Source organism: Panthera tigris, chromosome B1, assembly GCF_018350195.1.
Source record: "Panthera tigris isolate Pti1 chromosome B1, P.tigris_Pti1_mat1.1, whole genome shotgun sequence".
NCBI lineage: Eukaryota > Metazoa > Chordata > Mammalia > Carnivora > Felidae > Panthera > Panthera tigris.
In genome coordinates this window covers 40,165,870-40,185,951 of record NC_056663.1, presented here as the reverse complement: position 1 = coordinate 40,185,951, position 20,082 = coordinate 40,165,870, and the positions used below count along the sequence as shown (strand labels likewise).

General features: G+C 39.3%; 1 protein-coding gene across 2 annotated transcripts in view; it reads left to right on the top strand.

Annotated features, from left to right (window-relative positions):
• CHRNB3 (cholinergic receptor nicotinic beta 3 subunit) overlaps window positions 1–8,469 on the top strand; it is a 31,611-nt gene extending 23,142 nt beyond the window's left edge. The window contains exons 4-6 of one of the 2 annotated variants that reach the window (XM_007097172.2): window positions 4,959–5,068; window positions 5,289–6,171; window positions 8,335–8,469. In XM_007097172.2, the coding sequence (XP_007097234.2) occupies window positions 4,959–5,068; window positions 5,289–6,171; window positions 8,335–8,469 (1,128 nt within the window). Of the gene's footprint in view, window positions 1–4,958; window positions 5,069–5,288; window positions 6,310–8,334 lie in introns of those variants that run through there. The other variant, XM_042982655.1, reaches the window with a different exon arrangement.
• Window positions 8,470–20,082: the final 11,613 nt, after the last annotated feature.

Sequence of the window (20,082 nt, the reverse complement as noted above, 5' to 3'; positions counted from 1 at the left end):
ATCCAAGAAGCAGGCAAGTTTGTTCCCAGCAATCTTTATGCTCCAAATGGAGGAAGAGTGAGATTGGACTTGGTGGCTGAGCTCACCAACATCGTCCACTCAAGACGGAGCTAGCACGTAAAAGCACAGTCCCAGCCAATCTGTCTCTTTGTGTCTGTCCCTGGGACTCACTGCCTGCCTGAGACCTGCTCAGATTCTCCCAGGATCAGCTGAGAACCTTTTAGTTGCAAGTGACAGAGAACGCAACCCAAACTGGCATAAGCAAAAATAGAACGTATTGGCTTTCACAACCTGGAAAGTCCAGGGACAAAGCTAGCTTTACATGCAGCTTGATCCAGGGACTCAAGCAATATTCCTGGGGCCCAGCGTTCCCTCTGTGTGTCTCTGGGCTCCTTGTCCTCTGGGTTGACCCCATTCTCATCTCAGTCCTCCTCTAATGGCAGCAAGGTGGCCATATGAGCTCCAGCCTCAAAGTGCTTCCTGTGTTCAAGTTCAAGTTCTCTTTCAAGAAAGAGAAAGGCCAGCCTCTTTTCCAGTGGTTCCAGAGGATGCATGGTATGTCATTGTTTCCAACTTGGTTACCTGCTGTCCCTGATCACAGTGGGCAGGTGTGAGGTACAGCCCCATTTCTGGGCCAGAAAGAAGAGTCAGATCCACCCCCAGCTGGTGGGTGACAGTGCAGTGAGGTGGTTCTCCATGAGGAAATGGGGGGTGCTCTTACCGGGAGAAGGGCAGGTGAATTGGAGGCAGCAGGCAATACATATCGACTTTATTTCTGAGTTCATTGTTCTCCTCTTTCTGTGAAGATCTCTTGACATGCCACTTCCTCCTCGAACAAAGCCTTGCATAAGTAGAAGTCAGCCAAAGGCTTCTGTTATTACAGTTCATCTTCATTCCATAATTTCTCTCCCCGTTTGTCACCGAACTTGAACACTGTGTAACATGCTTATTTATATAATTCCTCCACCTTTTGTCAGATATTTTACCAGTAAGGCCAACTTTTCTGTTTTTATTGTCTTCATTTTCTTTTTTTACCAGAGGAAAAGATGGAATAAAGCTAGTTTTAGCTTGAGTACAGAGTCAATAAGCTTTATAGCTATCAGCTATATATCTCTCTTAAAAAACAGAAAACAAAAAAACCAACCAAAAAAAATGAAATACTTAGGTATAAATCTAAATATGTATGGGGTCTGTAAGTTGAAACTACAAAACACTGATTTAAAAACATCAAAGAAGACCCAAATAAATGAAGAGAGAAATGATACTCCTGGATCAGAAAACTCATATTATGATGTCTGTTCTCCCCCAATCAATCTATAGATTCAAGTCAATCATAATTAAAATTTCAGAAGGATTTTTCTTGTTGATAGCAACAAACTGATTTAAATTTTTTTTAAGTTTATTTATTTATTTTGAGAGAAAGAAAGAGAGAGAGAGCATGAGTGGAGGAGGGGCAGAAAGAGAGGGGGACAGAGGATCTGAAGTGGGCTCCGTGCTAACAGCAGAGAGTCCAATGCAGGGCTTGAACTCACGAACTGTGAGATTATGACCTGACCTGAGTTGGTTGCTTAACTGACTGAGCCAGCCAGTCAGGTGCCCCTGATTTAAAGATTTATATGGAAAAGCAAAGGAACTCGAATAGCCAAAACAATTTTGAAAAAGGAGAATACAGTTGGAGGACTCACATTATATGATTTCAAAACTTACTAGAAAGCAATGGAGATTAAGAGAGTGTAGTACCAGGGAAAGGAGAGACACAGATTAATGAAATGGAACAAAGAACTCATAAATAGACCCACGCACATATACAGTTAATTGATTTTTGACAAATGTGCAAAGGTAATTCAATAGAGAATGTTTAATCTTTTCAACAAAAGGTGCAGAAGCAATTGGACATCCATATGTGAAAAAACTCAAAAACCTCATTCTATATTCACATCACAATAAAAAAAATTAACCCCAAATAAGGATTTTAGATCTAAATGTAAAACCCAAAAAACTGCAAAATTTCTAGAAGAAAATATAGGAGAACTTGAGTTAGGCAAATATTTCTTAGATATGACATAATTCCTAAAAAATAAAATTGGTAAAATAAGCTTCATCAAAGTGTAGAATATCTGTCTTATGAAAGACACTGTTTAGAGAATTAAGAAACCACAGACTGTGGGAAAATATTTGCAAATCAAATATTTGATGAAGGGCTCTTATCCAGAATATATAAAAGAAGTCTAAAAACTCAGTAATAAAAAAACAAACAGCTTTATTAAAAAATATGCCAAAGATTTAACAGCCACTTCACCAAATAAGATATATGTGTGACAAATAAGCACACGAAGAGATGTTCAACATCATTAGTCATTAGGAAAATGCATATTAAGAACCATAATGAGATACCATTTCATAACTATTATAATCAAAATAAAAACTGAGGCAATACCAAGTACTGGAGAAGACTAAAGAACTAGAACTCTCATACATTGCTAGTGGGAATGTTAAATGATACAGTCACTCTGAAACACAGTTTGGCAGTTTCATATAAAGTTAAACATACACTTACTAGGACACCTGGGTGGCTCAGTCCGTTAAGCATACAACTTTGGCTCAGGTCACCATCTCATAGCTCATGGGTTTGAGCCCTGCATCAGGCTCTCTGCTGTCAGGGCAGAGCTCGCTTCTGAGCCTCTATCCCCCTCTCTCTTTGACCCTCTCCCACTTTCTCTCTCTCAAAAATAAATAAATATTTTTAAAAATGGATACTCTTATTATATGGCCCAACCATCCCACTCCTGGGTATTTACCCAAGAGAAAGAAAGAGTGTTTTTCACTCAAAAAACTGCACAAAATATTTATAGGGACTTCATTTGTAATCATTAAAAACTGGAAGAATCCAGGGGCTCCTGAGTGGCTCAATCGGTTAAGCATCCAACTTTGGCTCAGGTCATGATCTCACAGTTTGTGAGTTCAAGCCCCATGTCAGGCTCTGTGCTGACATCTCAGAGTCTGGAGCCTGCTTCAGATTCTGTGTCTCCCTCTCGCCCTCTGCCCCTCCCCCACTCACCCTTTGTCTCTGTCTCTCTCAAAAATAAATAAACATTAAAAAAATTTTTTTTAAAAAACTGGAAGAATCCAAATATCCTTCCTGGAGAAGGATAATAAATTGTGGTATTTTCATACAAGGGAATACTACTCACTAATAAAAATGAACAAATCACACACACAAAAAATGAACAAAGCACTAATATAACATAGAAGAATTCCAAATACATTATGGTCAATAAAAGCAATCTGTATTGAAAGGCTGTCTCCTGTATGATTTCGTTTATATGACCACAGGCAACATTATAGGATCAGAAACTAGATCTGTGGTTTCCAGGGGTTGGGAATGGGAGAGTGGATTACAAAGGAGCAACACGAGGAACACTTTTTGGGCAACAGAGCCGTTCTTGTGTCTTGATGGCATCAGTGATTATACAACTGTTTTCATAGAACACCATACACAAAAAGCGTGAATTTTATTGTACGTAAATTTTTGAGAAATAAGCCAAGTGAGAGGGAAACAAAAAATGCTACTCTGGGTTCCCTTGAACATTTCTGAGATTCAGACCTGCTGCTGGTGGTACAAGTCTCCTTAGCAGGAGACAAATTATTCATAGGAAGGAAAATGCACTTGCTTTTCAAAACGGGCAGAGGAAGAGTAAAAAGAGAGAAGCCTGTGAGTACCAAGTAAACATGGTAAATACTTTATTAGTTTGGGCTCTTAAACTGTCAATCTTCATATACATGGGTTTCCATAAATAGTCACGCAATCTTTTATCCTTTAGCTTGTAGCTTTTTAATGAGCCATATCCTTTTAAATTTGTTTTGTCTCAGATAGACGTCTCACCTGGAGTGTACAGTCTCATACTTTTTCAGGCATCATGCATATTTCAATATGTTACCATCTAGTGAAGTTGCCCATCTGCTGTCTCCTGATTTTTTAATGACAACATTGGCATCGCTGGGCTCCAGGAAGCCTCACACTGGGCAGGCACACCCTTGAAACTTTCTGAAATGTCATTTCATATTATCCTACATCATTACTCAACTGTCTACATGAGCGACAATGGGATAGAAGAATTTAATTTTCAGGTCAGATTTCATAAGATTCTGGATCTAAAATCTTTTTAAGAAAGTCCACTTCTGTTGTAATTGGATCACCCATACATCATCCTCTTGACCTTCATAAGCCAATCAATTAATGGTCAGGTTTGTTAATCTGGGTCCATTAGCTCCTGTAAAACATGCTAAATGATTTCATTGTATTATGAGGAAAAATATGTAAGTATGTGAGGAAAAATATGTAAGTATCTGGAGGCTAACAATATTAGGAATATAATTTAAAACTGTAATTGAGTGGTCACAAAATAAATTCAGATTAGAACTTAAAAGGAAATTCTTGGAAAATATTTTTTCATTGGGATAAAGTTATGTTATCAAGACTAATCAGTGGATACTGGATGTTTCATATTAACATACTGGGTGGATGTTTGTCCAAGACTCGAGCGATATTAAAAATTGTTTGTATCCATTTTCATGAGATTAAAATATTCCTGGGCCAACTCTTCTAGAATAGACTGAATTAGATCTATCATTGTTTTTCTTTTGTTTCTTAAGAGAAAATAGCCTGAAAAAATAGATCACCAATCAATGGTGTTTGTTGCTCAGACTCTCCATTGGGAAGTAGATATGGCAATTTTGGAAATCCCAGGTAGGAGGGCTGTGTGGGCCTGGGCAAGATCAGAGGCCAGTTGGGCTCAATCTGTATCTTGAGCTACAGATAAGGTCGTAAGATCTAAAATGGATGAATTTCCCTGTTTTAAATAAAGCACTGGATTAGTAAATTCACATAAACTTGAAGATTCCAAAGTCTAATACACTGAATTTTCAGACTAAAATTTCGGTATGCTTATTTAATGCAGGAGTGGACAGACCACAAGTTACGTTGGAACCCTGATGAATATGGTGGAATTCGTTCAATTAAAGTTCCATCAGAATCTCTCTGGCTTCCTGACATAGTTCTCTTTGAAAAGTAAGTATCCCAGAAGAAACATACACTGGTCAGATTAAGACTAGAGATGGCAAAGCCTGATTCTGGCAAAATGATTAAGAGAAATGTACAGATTTAAGTAAGAAGAGAACTGATTCTTTTTGAAATATTGTTTGACACCGTAGTAGTAAAGTAATAAATACAAATAGTAGAGGGGTGGGCAAAACCCCAACTCATTAGTGTCCAACTGCTTTTACCACAGTGCAGATGGACGTTTCGAAGGCTCCCTCATGACCAAAGTCATAGTGAGATCTAATGGCACCGTCATTTGGACCCCTCCAGCCAGTTACAAAAGTTCATGCACCATGGACGTCACGTTTTTTCCGTTCGACCGGCAGAACTGCTCCATGAAGTTTGGATCCTGGACTTACGATGGTACCATGGTTGATCTCGTTTTGATAAATGAAAATGTTGACAGAAAAGACTTCTTCGATAATGGAGAATGGGAAATACTCAATGCCAAAGGGATGAAGGGCAACAGGAGAGATGGCACCTACTCCTATCCGTTCATCACTTACTCCTTTGTTCTGCGCCGCCTACCCCTGTTCTACACCCTCTTCCTGATAATCCCCTGCCTGGGGCTGTCTTTTCTGACAGTGCTCGTGTTCTATTTGCCTTCTGATGAAGGAGAAAAGCTTTCGCTATCAACCTCTGTTCTGGTTTCCCTGACAGTTTTTCTTCTAGTAATTGAGGAAATAATCCCATCTTCCTCAAAAGTCATTCCTCTCATTGGGGAGTACCTGCTGTTCATAATGATTTTCGTTACCCTGTCGATTATTGTTACTGTTTTCGTGATTAATGTTCACCACAGATCTTCTTCGACTTACCATCCCATGGCCCCCTGGGTTAAGAGACTCTTTCTACAAAAACTTCCTAAATTGCTTTGTATGAAGGACCACATGGATCGCTACTCTTTCCCAGACAAAGATGAGAGCCAACCAGTGGTGAAAGGTAAAGTTCTAGAAAAAAGGAAACAAAGACAGATTAGTGATGGAGAAAAAGTTCTTGTTGCTTTCTTGGAAAAGGCTGCTAATTCCATTAGATACATTTCAAGGCATGTGAAGAAAGAGCATTTTATCAACCAGGTGAGTACGCTGGTATTCATTACACTGCTGCCATTGAAATGTGCAAGAACCAATATTCTCACATCTATTTACAATAAAAAACTGTCATTTTTAAAATGTGACATTATTAGCTATCTGCATTTCACGTGTAAAATGTAAAACAAGCCCTGACATGAATAAAAATTTTAGTATGGATCTTTAGGAAGCAGTTCACAGAAACAGAATGGGCAAAAAAGAAGCAAGTATAGATTAAGCACCATTCCTTGTAATTAGACTTGACTCTATTTAAAATAATGTTTTATGTTTATTTTTGAGAGAGAGAGAGTGAGCAGGGGAGGGGTAGAGAGAGGGGGACAAAGGATCTGAAGCGGGCTTTGTGCTGATATCAAGGAGCCCAACTCGGGGCCTGAACTCATGAACTGTGAGATCATGACCTGAGCTGAAGTCGGACATTCAGCTGACAGAGCCACCCAGGCGCCCCTATTTAAAATAATTTAATTTTACATTTTAAATTGGTTATCCTGGTCTCTGGTAATTTACCTCTCATTTTTAGTTCAATGGTGGTTATTTCTAGCCATAGTATTTGGAAATAAAAGAACAGAATTAGACTTCGGGATTAATGTAAATATACAGTGTTCCAACATATTTTGGTGAGGGAAAAGGGTGTGGTTATTTGGCTAACATTAAAAAAAAAAAAGTGTGGCACGAGTGTGGATTTCCTACTCAAAACAGTTCTGGATTCAGATCTTACTGATGCTTAAAACAAATTTTAAGACAATTTGTAGGGTTCAATTATTTTACTCTAAAATAAGTGCAAATTAGTGCTAAGAGCCTGATCCCATAAACAAAATTATGGAAGACGTTTTTTAAGGAAACATGTGTCTATACTTTATCTAGATACTACCTAGCATATTCTCTTACTATTTGTTGTGTTTTTCACCCATTGCTATAGAACTAACATTTCAGCTATTCTTTTTTTTTTTTTTTTTTTTTTTTTAGAGAGAGAGAGCACATGCTTGCAAGCGAGCACAAACAGGGGAGGGGTAGAAGGAGAGAGAGAAGCTTAAGTAGGCTCCATGCTCAGAGTAGAGCCGGATGTAGGGCTCAGTCTCACAACCATGAGATCATGACCTGAGCCAAAATCAAGAGTTGGAGGCTTAACCGACTAGCCACCCAGGTGCCTCATCAGCTATTCTTAAGGGTTGTTCGTTGTTGTGTCTCTACGTCTTTTAAAAATTTGAATTCAAAGACTCAACTAGCTTTTTTAAAAATGATAAAAGTAACACATGATCAGGGTATGGAATTTGGAAAATACAAAAAATATAAACAGATTTAAAATAATTAATAATCCCACCACTTAAGATTGACACTTTAAACACATCTTTTTTGTGTTTTTCCCCAAGGTTTTATTCCTAAACCTCTATGTGTGCAGAATGCATTCTGGTTCTACATCAGTACCTATGTCCCCTCTCTATAAGTCCTGTTCTAGTCCATCTTCAAAAAACCCCATACAGTAGAAATGTGACATTTCTTTTCCTTCAAAAGAGGAAAACTGGCACCTGTCCTTCAGACCTCCTTGGCCTCTCAACTTGTTGCTGCTTTGACCTTGCTCTTATAGGCTTATTCCCCACTCTCCCCCAACTTCCCTTCCTCCAAAGGGACTAGATCTTCCCTCTCCCCTGCAGATTCCTGTCATCTCATGGTCACTTCTCCTCCACGCAGTTTTCTGGCATTCCAGAGATAATAGCAGCCATACCCACATGTGGAGTGGAAGAAAAGAAGGCTTATAATATTTGGCCATGAAAATTCTTAATTTATAAGCTTATGATTCATTTCATATATGAGGTCAGGAAGATCCTAGTAAGAGATACTGACTTTTTATTTGTGGAAAAATCAGTCCTTTCCCATTTGGATCAATATTGTTCTACAAATGCATAAATGATTCAGTTGTTTCTATTTTACGTCTTCTATGTTGATGAAAATGTTCACAGGCTGTTTCCTTTGGGCACTGTTATTACAGAAGTCACGGGGGACAATCTGAGCCTACGTTGCAGGGGATGTGTTAGGTGAATTTGAAAAACGAAGTGCTGTAAATCCAAATATTACTGTTTTTCAATCCCTTGAAATGAATTCAGAACAGTTGCCCTGCATATTGAATGGAAGGCATCTTTTTCTCTTTTGCAGGTAGTACAAGACTGGAAATTCGTAGCCCAAGTTCTGGACCGAATCTTTCTGTGGCTCTTTCTGGTAGTGTCAGTTACAGGCTCTGTTCTGATTTTCACTCCTGCTTTGAAGATGTGGCTACATAGCTCCCACTAGGAACACATCTCCAGAGCAATCTAAAATACCATAAAGACAAAATCACACCTTAGAACTGACATCCAGCTAGCATGTACATACAGTACCCAAATGCATGAGCTTTTTGGAAGGGTCAGCGCCGTCCTCAGGGAAACTGAACACTGGTAAATGTGGGTTTGCCCACAGTAAATTCATGATTGCCACTGGAGGGAGTTGGGTTTAAGTAAAGCAGAACCCCCTCGGGTCCGTGCCTTGGCTTCCCCAGACGTTCATGGAGTCATATGGTCCAGGTCTGACATCACAGCCAGGACATGCTAGGGCTGCAGGACTAATGCCCCCAGGAAGCAGGACCAAGGATGCACACCAGGAATTCAAGGCAGTCTCTGAGTCAAGCTGTTTGTGTGCACAGACCTGGGTCTCCTGAATCTACTGGTGTCCTTGGTGGTTTTGCCTGAGTTTGCAAACTGGTGCCGTGTGTCATGCCTTTGTCGCAATGTGTATGAGCAAATCTCAACAACCCTCTGGGGAATCACACTGGTCCAACAGGTCTGGCACAGATCGCTTGTTATCGAGAAGATTCCAAGATGCCTGTTAACTAAAGCCCCTCCCCTTCCCCCCAACAAATGTGGTATTTGTTAAAAACAGTCTCTTGAATGTGGTAACCTTTAAGGCAGGTGGTATTCGTGACTTATTCATAACACTGTATAGTTTTTCTGATGGTGAAACTAGAACCTACTGTAAGTTGTGACTGGCTCTAAGGGCCATATCAAAATAACTTACAATAGAAACACTGTTATCTGTTGCCAAGAGTGCAGTCATTAAAATGCATTATCTTTTCCTAGAAAATAGAAGTACTGAACATTCTCTGATAATGGGTTTTTATGTCCTCACAGCCAGTCTAATCCATTTCAACAGTACTCTCAAGGCTTTCCATTCTGCTTCTTTTCTTCCTTTCTTTCTCTTCCTCCTCCTCCTCCCTCTGCCCCCTCCTCCCTCCTCTCCCTCCTCCTCCTCCTCCTCTTCTTCCTCCTCCTCCTCCTTCTTCTTCAGAACATTTAAGTTCTACTCTCAGCAAATTTTAATTATACAATGTAGTGTTATCAACTAGTCACCATGTTTTACATAAGATCTCCAGACCTTATTTATTTTATAACTGAAGTTTATACCCTGTTGCCAATCTCTCCCTATTTTCCCTCCCCATCAGTCCCTAACAACCACTTTTCTAAGTGTCCACATGTAAGTGAAACCATGCAGTATTTGTCTTTCTCTGTCTGATGTTTCTCTTCTTAGCACAATGCCCTCTGTGTTCATCTATGTTGTTGCAAATGACAGAATTTAAGGCTGAATTATATTCCTCTGTGTGTGTGTGTGTGTGTGTGTGTGTGTGTGTGTGTAATCACATTTTCTTGATCCACTCATCCATCAACAGACACAGGTTGTTTTCATACATTGGCTATTGTGGATAATGCTGCAATGAACATGAGAGTGCAGATATTTCTTTGAGAAAATGATTTCGTTTCCTTTGCATACACCCAGAAGTAGATGGATCACATGGAGTTCTATTTTTCATTTCTTGAAAAACCTCCATAACTTTTTTATAGTGGCTGTACCAACTTAAATTCCCACCAACAGTGAAAAGGGGTTTCCTTTTCTCTACATCCTTGCCAACATTTGTCATTTCACATCTTTCTTATGGCAGGCATTCACACAGCTGTGAGGTGATATCTCACTGTGGTTTTGATTTGCATTTCCCTGATGTTGAGCACCTTTTAATGTACCTGCTGGCCATCTGTATGTCTTCTTTGGAAGCATGTCTATTCAGATCCTTTACCCATTTTTAAATTGGGTCATTTGGTTTTTTACTGTTGAGTTATATGAAATTTTTGTATAGTTTGTTAGTTTTCATACTAACCTCTTATCAGATACATGGTTTCCAAATATTTTCTCCTATTTCATAGGCTGTCTTTCCATTTTGCTCATGGTTTTCTTTGCTGTGGAGAAGTTTAGTTTGATGCAATCCCACTCGCTTATTTTTGCTTTTGTTGCCTTTGCTTTTGGTGTTGAATTAAAAAAAAATCATTGCCAAGATGCCCTCCTTTGTTTCCATGTGTCTCCCTGCCCCTCTGGGAGCACTCGTCACCCAACTTGCCAACTCCCTCTCGAAGATTCATCAGGGAGAGTCTGTTCAGATGCTTTTTGCCCTCCAAAATTGTTGCTGCCAAATTCTGATTTTAACTTGAAGTAATTGTTCTTTTTTCCAAGATTTAAATCTTAATCCATTCTGGACTATTTGGTTTGGGGCATGTTTCTCATAAACAGTTTACAGCTGAGACTTGGGGTTTAACCTTTTCACATGTATTGTTACCACCCAGATGGTTAGTCTTATTCATGCCATTTTGTTTTGTGTTTTCTGTGTAATGTTTTCTTGTCCTTTTTTTTTTTTTTTTTTTTTTGTTCCTTTTCAGCTCTGACTGTATTTGTCTGTTTCTTCCTCTTTACTGGATTGAAAGTTATGCATCCATTTCTATTAATTTATTAATAAACATATTCAAATTTCTTTAATTGGTGTTGGGATTTAATGCCCATAGCCACCACTCTTGAAATGAAACAGTTCTTTTAGCACTTTCCCTTCCCCTCTTCTTTTATCACCTTTTATGTTTTGCTAAATCACCCAAATTTCTAATTCCAGGTTATTAATTTTTTATGTTATGTGTCTCTTTCCTCTGAATAATTCATTGACAATACATTTTGTCTACAACCACATTATAAACAAGTAATTGGTTTACTCATTTCTTGGTTTGCCACTTTTTTTCTCCTGTTTTCCTCTTTACCTGATTTATTTCATTATCTCAGAGGAATACATCTCCAAGCAATTCTTTCAGAAACTTTTGAGAGTGGTTACCTTTCTGAATCCTTGCACTTCTGAAATTGTAATGTATTCTGCTCTCATAGGTTGAGCATGGAATTTTGAGTTCAAAATCTTTCATCCTCAGAATTGTGAAGATATTATTCTACAATATCCCATGTTCTAGATGAGAAGTATGGTGAAAGTTGATTCTTTTTTTTTTAATATATGAAATTTATTGTCAAATTGGTTTCCATATAACACCCAGCGCTCATGCCAAAAGATGCCCTCTTCAATGCCCATCACCTACCCTTCCCTCCCTCCCACCCCCCCCCCCCCCCCCATCAACCCTCAGTTTGTTCTCAGTTTTTAAGAGTCTCTTATGCTTTGGCTCTCTCCCACTCTAACCTCTTTTTTTTTTTTTTCCTTCCCCTCTCCCCCATGGGTTTCTGTTAAGTTTCTCAGGATCCACATAAGAGTGAAAACATATGGTATCTGTCTTTCTGTATGGCTTATGAAAGTTGATTCTTATTCCTTTGTTCCTATAGATTCCTATTTTTACCTTGATGAAACTCTTGGACTTTTCTTACTATCTTTGGACTTTAGAAATGTCACCTGAAATAAAAAAGAAAAAATGTCACCTGAATGCTGTATGTATCTAAATACAGGGCTCTGTCTCTGTCTCTGTCTCTCTCTCTCTTTCTCTCTCTCTCTCTCTCATTCTCTCTCTTTCTCCCTCTCTGTTTTTATCTTGGCACTTGATGACTAATGTCTTTATTCAACTCATGAAAATTTTCTTCTCTAACCTCTTTTATTATTTCCTATCCTCTATTCTCTCTCTCCTCTCTTTTTGAAATTTCTAATAGAAGGATTTTGGTATTCCAGGATCTGTCTTCCATGTTTATTAATTTATTAACTCTTCTCTCATTACTTTTTACTTGTTTAATTGTTTACATTGTCAGCTTGATGATACCCCTAACTAATTTGATAGTCAGTCATTGTCTTCTCTGCTATGCAGCCCACCTACCAAGGTGAGGTTTTGTTTGTTAATGGATGAATCATGGATGGATATTTGCTAATAGATGAATATTTGATTTCCAAGAACTCTAATTCTTATTTTTGGATGTCATATCTTCTATAATAACTTGGAGGGATACTAATTACAGTTACTTCAAAGTCTTCTGTTGTCTGTATTAACAATTTTTCCTCAGGGGTTACTTCTTCTACTGATACTTTTTATGCTTTTTGTGGTAGTTTTATTCCCATGTTTGTTGATTTTTGACAGTTTGTTTACCTAACAGTGGAAATCATTTCTAAAGACAGAATACCAGGCTCCAGTTGCTTTCCTTTACTGTCTATGTCCAAGAAAGCATTTTTCTAGAGTATGTGAGTAGCTCATCTAATACATTCAAGGAACCCCTTTCTTCATGGCAGCCATAAATAATCTTGGGCTAAACTATTTCTAAACTAAACTATTTCACTGACTCCAGTGCTCACTCTGGTTTCTCATGTGTCAGAATGCCCACCAGATGGGACAGACTGTGAAAGCCACTATGAAAAGTAGAGTACTGCTGCAGCTGTGCTTGGTCCTTTACTTGATTACTCAACAATTATACCTGAAGTCTCCCCTGTGTATAATCTTAGAATTGTTAGAAAGCAAATAATTTCTTTGGTGGTCCCATCTTTCTTTCATGGGACCAAAATTCCACTGCTCTGTTAGGTTTTATCATAAACCTGATCTGTGCTGCATATTTCAGCTATTCTCCACCAATCTGGTCTGTGAAGATGCCTCAGGCAACTTTCCAGTGCAGTCATGGATGTATTCATTTTACATTTATTTTGATATATCAGTAGGATTTGGAGGACACACACACACACACACACACGAAATGAAACATATCAACCAGCTTTTTTTTTTTTAATGTTTATTTTTGAGAGAGAGAGACAGAGAGAGAGACAGAGCATGAGCAGGGCAGGAGCAGAGAGAGAGGGAGACACAGGCTCTGGGCTCTGAGCTGTCAGCACAGAGCCCAATGTGGGGCTCAAACTCATGAACTGTGAGATCATGACCTGAGCTGAAGTCAGATGCTTAACTGACTGAGCCATCCAGACGCCCCCAGCCAGCCATTCTATACTGATCTTTTCTAAATCTCAATCCTTAATATATATGTCCAATTGTATATGGAGACTAGGACACTGAAAAATCACCACAGGTGACACTATGCCATGAGAAGAGTGTGGATCTCTTTTAAGGACTCTGATTAATCTTGACTTTACAGGCTGGTGGATGCTGGACACAATAGGGACTGGAGAGATGATTCTCTTAGGAATAAAATTGCTAATTATTGACCAAAAAAAAAAGTGAAGCACATCTTGAAGTCAGTGATCCACATATGTTGTTAGATTTGGCAGGATATCCACTCCAGTGGGGTTCTTCACGCCTCGCTGTTTATAATCTCCTGGACATTTGCACTGGTTTCCAAACTGTTTTTCCTGCTTCCAGTCAGATCTCCATCCTCTTCATACCCAAATAGCCCTTGTCCTTTTCAGATCTAATCTCTTCCTCCCTTGTGCCCTTGATCTCTCCTCCTGGATATGGTTTCTTTAATTACTCTGGCTGTCTTGTAAGGCTCCCTTTCCTAGGCCTAAAAAGTACCCAGATCTACTTTCATTTTAGAACAAACACAGGCCATAGTGAACCAAAATAATAGAATATTTTCAAATAGCCCGGACTGCTTTATTACAGAGATTCGTGCCATTCTAATCACCCTCAAAAGTAGTTATAAATTCCAAAACAGAAATCACATTTATATATATTTTAAGTGTGTAAGTAATATTTAACACGGGCAGTTTATTTTTGAACATATACCAAATTTTATATCATAGAATTATATTTTTATGTGCTATGCACACACATTGTAGAGCATTGGGTTCCTTGCTTGGTCTACATATCTATTATTTCTCTGTACATTTTACTGGGTTTTTTAAAAGGGAAACAACATGGTGAGGTGGAAAATGAGACACTAGGACCCAAAGGGCTCTAGACCACTTATTACCTCGCTCTGTGGGCTGTGGGGCCTTAGGTGGGTCACTTGCCCCCTCGGGGGTTTTAGTTTCCTGGTCAATTAATTAAAGGTTAAGACTCATAGTTCTCTCCTGCTCTAAAATTCTATACTTTGGAGATTTTCACAATTTTTAAAGCACACAACTTCTAATTAGAACTTTGTTTCTTTGGGAAAATGTAATCTTTTTACACTGCTTTAGAACAGGATTTGCAGGGATACATTGTGATGAAAATCAAGGCTTCCCTCCTTTAAATCCCTGACTGGATTGTGGATTCAAAGGGCAAATCACAGTTCTTTCCTTTATTGAGAACACTGTTGACTTTAACTCATTACTTAACTGTATCTAACTCATTAGTTTGCTAGATAAATGACAATACTAATCTTAGAAAAATGCATTTAAATTCAAATTCAGTTTTAAAGTTTGATAAAAACTGCATGAAACACTTTCCACAGCAAGCCTCTTTCTGACCAGACACAAATACAGCAAAGGTCAAACGTTTATATGTGTACACACAGCTTTTCAAATATGGAAAAGCATAAATATTTAGACACCTCAATAACCCAAAGATAGTAATGACAAAGGATAACTTTAAAGCAAAGAAATTTTAATTTCAAATGTATAACAAGAAAAATCTATGGGAGTAAAACCTTCCGGCTCTTGCAACCGGGGAGCAGGGGTGCAAGAGCATGTGGCTCTGGGGGGCCCAAACAGACCAGCGTCAGTCACTCACTGCTGACAAAATCCAAAGGCAGAGAGACTAGTGGCGAAACCGGAAAGGAATGTATTTCCGTGAAGCCAACACCAGAAAGACAGCAGACTGATGTCTCAAAGACTGCAAAGTGCTGAAAATACTTTCAGATTTGTATAAGGAAAATGTGGGGCGAACGTCATGGGTACACGCAGGTAGCCAGTAAAGGTCAAGTGGACCAGTGTCTTGGAGTCAGTCACATGGGGTCTTGCTGGCCACAGAGCAGTCACCATTATTGTTTGAGGGACAAGGGTTTCAGTCTCCATCACGGATGCTCTGCCTGCAGCTAGGTCTTTTGCCTGAGTTAAGAGACGTGTTAGAAAGAATTTAATCAGTTAGAAAGTACAGACTGAGGTGAAAATGGAGGTAGATAGTTGTCCCCCTTCACTACTTCCAACAAGTGGATGTTGTGAGACCCGTACAACTGTCCATCACAAGTGCAAGCGTGTGGGACACACACCTGCACAGACCCACAGAGAGCTGTCCTAAATTGTCCTTATCCTTCACATCTCTGCTCACACCCCACTTCATGAAGCCTTCAAAGAACACGTGGCCCAACTAAGCTCCCTGTCTCTGACAGCCTGCGGTGTTTTCAGGCTCTGCTAGAGAGTATAGAATGTAATTGTCCCTTTGTATCTTATCAAGTGAATTTTATTTCCTTAGTTATATCATAGCACATCGTTTGTTACAACCCCAGCAGTCTCTCTAATAGAGCTGAGTACATGGTCAAGGCCTAATTAATATCCGTTGATTAATTTTTTTTAATGTTTATTTATTTTTGAGAGAGAGAGAGAGAGAGAGCACAAGTGGGGAAGGGGCAGAGAGAGAGGAAGACACCAAATCTGAAGCAGGCTCCAGGCTCTGAGCTATCAGCACAGAGCCTGACACAGGGCTTGAACTCACAGACCATGAGATCATGACATGAGCTGAAGTCAGAAGCTTAATGAACTGAGCCACCCAGGTGTCTCATTCATTAATTAAACCAGCACCTAAAATGAGAGCAAACTTGTACTCTTCCTCAGCCTCTTCCAGTATTTCCAGCTGTGTGTGTGTGCTCTTGTGTGTGTAATTTTCAGTGTGTGCCTTAAAGAAACATTTTCTTACATTAAAACATTTCTAAAATATTATTATTATACTTTGAAAAATTAATAATTCCACACTCAAATTTATAACTAGCTGAAAAACAGCCTAAATTTGTAGCTGGCTTGTCTAAAGTAGCATTCAACCCATAGTGTTATGCCTCATAAATCTATTTTAATTTCTTTCTTGTCACTGACTTGTTGAAAGGACCAGATCAGTTTCCTCCAAGAAAGTCTCATTTTGGGGGTTCGTCTGGTTGCTTGCCTCTGGTGTCATTTAATGTATTCCTCTGTTTCCTATATTTCCTATAAATTGGAAGTTATGTTATAATTCTGGCTAAATAGTTTTGGCAGAAGACATCAGAGATTATACTGTGTAATTCATATTGTACCATGGGAGGAGAATGCTATTTGGCTATCTCATCATTAGTGTTAAGACTAATCTCTGGATCCAGATGATGACAGTCCGATTGCTCCACCCACCCAGTGGCAAATTTAGTAGGATAGCCTATGACAATAACACACAGCAAGGTTATGAAGTCTCTTACCTATGACCTTGGGCGCCTTAAAGATGGTCTCTAACCAGCTACATTAGAACACTACAATTTCCACAAAGTAACATTTTTCCGCTGGCTTGAACCTTTTGGCTGTGTCATAATTCTTTCTCAGAGCACCTACTATTATATATTAAAGTGAAATCATTTCATGAACACCATGGTGACTACCATTTATGTTTAACCTAATATGAATTCTTCCTTTGCATTAAGACTTTCTGTCAATAAAATAATGGTGAAAATAAAAGTATCATTACTTCTTTAGTTCATGGACAATCTTAGGTTTGGGAAAACTAGCCAAGAGCAGCAATACATCCAGTGGTGTATATTATCACACTCCAAACAGAGTGACCACTATTGGGGTATGGCAGCCTGGCCTGTTGTACAATTAGATGTGCCTCTGAGCTCAAAGGTAGTCTCAGCTTTGGGCAACAAAAGGAGATCCAGCCAGGCCAGAAGAATGCAGTATAAAAAGGGAAATCATATTAAAAAAAGAATACACATTATGAAGATTAACTCAGGCAACCTTCTAAACAGCCCTCTGAGGAAAGCACTACCACCATCTCTGCTCACAGGTAAGGTCCTCTTCATGGGCAAAAAGTCAACCCTCAGGAGAAAAGAGTGCCAACAATCAACTTTACTCTTTCTTCTCCTGGGTGTGACAGGTGTGGTGTGTGACTGCCCCTCAAGAAGCCTGCTTAGCATATGCTCCAAACTAATGCCCTCAAGAGGGTTCTGATTTTTCATAGGTGGCCTAATGGGTATTTTGATAATTCTACATTGGCCTGTTCCACACATTGCAGGATACTTAACATCCCTAGTCCCCAGGCCTAAATGACAATGGTCATTGCAACAAGCAAAAATGACCTTTTAGACATTTCCAAATACCAACTGGAAATAGAATGTGTGTGTGTGTGTGTGTGTGTGTGTGTGCGTGTGTGTAAATGGGGTGCAATAGCATTTCTGGTTCACAATGTCTGGATACTGCTGAAGGGTCCAAATGACAGTTTAAGTCAAAAGGGGGGATGGGCAAAAAGAGGTGCTCAGACGTTGTTCCCCTGTTCTTGTTGGCCTATCCCCTCGCTACACACAAGAGGCATACCCTGGGCCCTGTGGAAGGATGGGGCTAGGTGAAGACATCCCAAGTAGATGCTCCCTAGGCCCTCAGGTGGTACCTCCATGCTTCTGAGTCCACTCCTTCCCTTCCCACTTCTCACACTTCCCTCCACCAGGACTTAGCCTCCTCTGGTATGACCTCAACCAACAGAAGGAATCAAGCACCAGTTTGTTCAGCCAAAGCTGCAAACTCATGTCCCTGCTACAAACTCCAGGCCCAGCACATGGGTCTTGTTTGGCTAACACGAGGACACTATTCTTTTTTCTTCATTTAGTTGCCACACTTTAAAACTAGGAGATTTTATATAAAAAGCTGGATTTTCAGCTTTTCTCAAAAAATCCAAAGTTCAAGCCCATACCTATATGCCCTGTTGCCATTAAAATAAAGCTTGACCCTAATAGTCCTGACCTTCCCCAAATAAGAGAGTATGTGCAGCTTCATCTCTCTAGCCTCATTTCCATTTCACTTGCATTACATGTCTCCCTCCTTCTGATTACTGTCCGTGAGAGAGGCTTTCTGCTTTGTAAGGCTAGTCTGGGGGTTTTGAGGGGAAAAGATGGGCCACCTCAGGTGAGTTACTATCTTTTTCTATTCCCTTCTCACAAGAGCGACTGAATTGCACTGGGGTCAGGGAAATCGTTTAAGAGTCAGGAGATGTGGAACCTGTTAGCTGTGTGATCATGAGCAAGCCACTCTACCTCTTGAGATTAAAAAAAAAAAAAAAGAGTTGAGTTAAATAACCTATGAGCTCCATTCCATCCCTAAAAGTCACTGATCTAATAGTTCAGATACACAAAGACACTCCCATGCATGTGCACTTGTGTGAACACACACACACACACACACACGCACAAAGATATTGATAATGAAATCATAACCAAGAAAATTCCAGGTCAATCCTAAAAGTCAAAAATCTCAGTTAACAAAGAGTTCTTTAATGTTTTACTGTCTTCATGACCCTTTATGAATTTTCAATCCTTGCTTCCCTTGTTCTTCTGAACAAATGCTGTGACTTCCCTCTAATTCACATGCTTATCTCATTTCTTTTGCATATGTCTGAGGTATGTTCATGTATAAAAGAAATGTAAAGAAGTCAGGATCAGGGTTTCCCTGCTCCTGGCTGGGAGCATTTTCCTCCCATCTTCCTGCTTTGCAGTTCTTGTAAGTCTTGTGTTTATATCTAATAAGAGGTTAATATCCAGAATATATAAAAAATTCCACAACTCAAATGCAATAATAAAAACTAGATAACCAGATGTTTAAAGAGGCAAAGGACTTGAATACACATTTCTCCAAAGAAGATATGCAAATGAGGAAGAGGAGAAAGAAGAGGAAGGAGGAGGAAGAGAAGAAGAAGAAGGAGAAAAAGAAGAAGAAGAAGAGAGGAGGGAGGGGAAGAAGAAGGGGAAGAAGAAGAAATATAAAGGGTCAAAAAGCACATGAAAAGATACTCAACATCACAAAGATTAGGGAAATGCAAATCAAAACCACAAAGAACTATGGCCACTAGAAGGGGGAAAAAAGTAGAAAATGGCAAGGATTGGTGAGGATGTGGAAAAAATGGAGGCTTTGCACACTGATGGTAGGGATGGAAATGGTGCAGCCACTGTGGAAAAACAGCATGGCAGTTCTTTAAAAAATTAAACATAGAACTACCATATAACCCAACAATTCTACTTCTGGGTATAAACTCCAAAGAACTGAAACTCAGAGATTCTTGTATGCTCCTGTTCATAACAGCATTATTCATGACAGCCAAAAGGAAGAAGCAACTCAAATGTCCACTGATGGATGAGTGGGTAAACAAAATGTTGTAAATACATACAATGGAATATTATTCAGCCTCAAAAAGCAGATAAATTCTTTTTTTAATTTTTTTAAATCTTTATTTATTTCTGAGAGAGAAAAAGAGAGAGCAGAGCATGAGCAGGGGAGGGGCAGAGAGAGAGAGAGACACAGAATCCAAAGCAGGCTGCAGGCTCTGAGCTGTCAGCACAGAGCTCGACGCGGGGCTCAAACTCCTCAACTGGGAGATTATGACCTGAGCTGAAGTCAGATGCCCAGACAACTGAGCCACCCAGGCGCCCCACAAATAAATTCTTATGTCAACTCTACTTCATTTTTTAAAATTTAATTTATTTTTTTAATTTACATCCAAGTTAGTTAGCATATATTGCAACAATGATTTCAGGAGTAGATTCCTTAATGCCCCTTACCCATTGAGC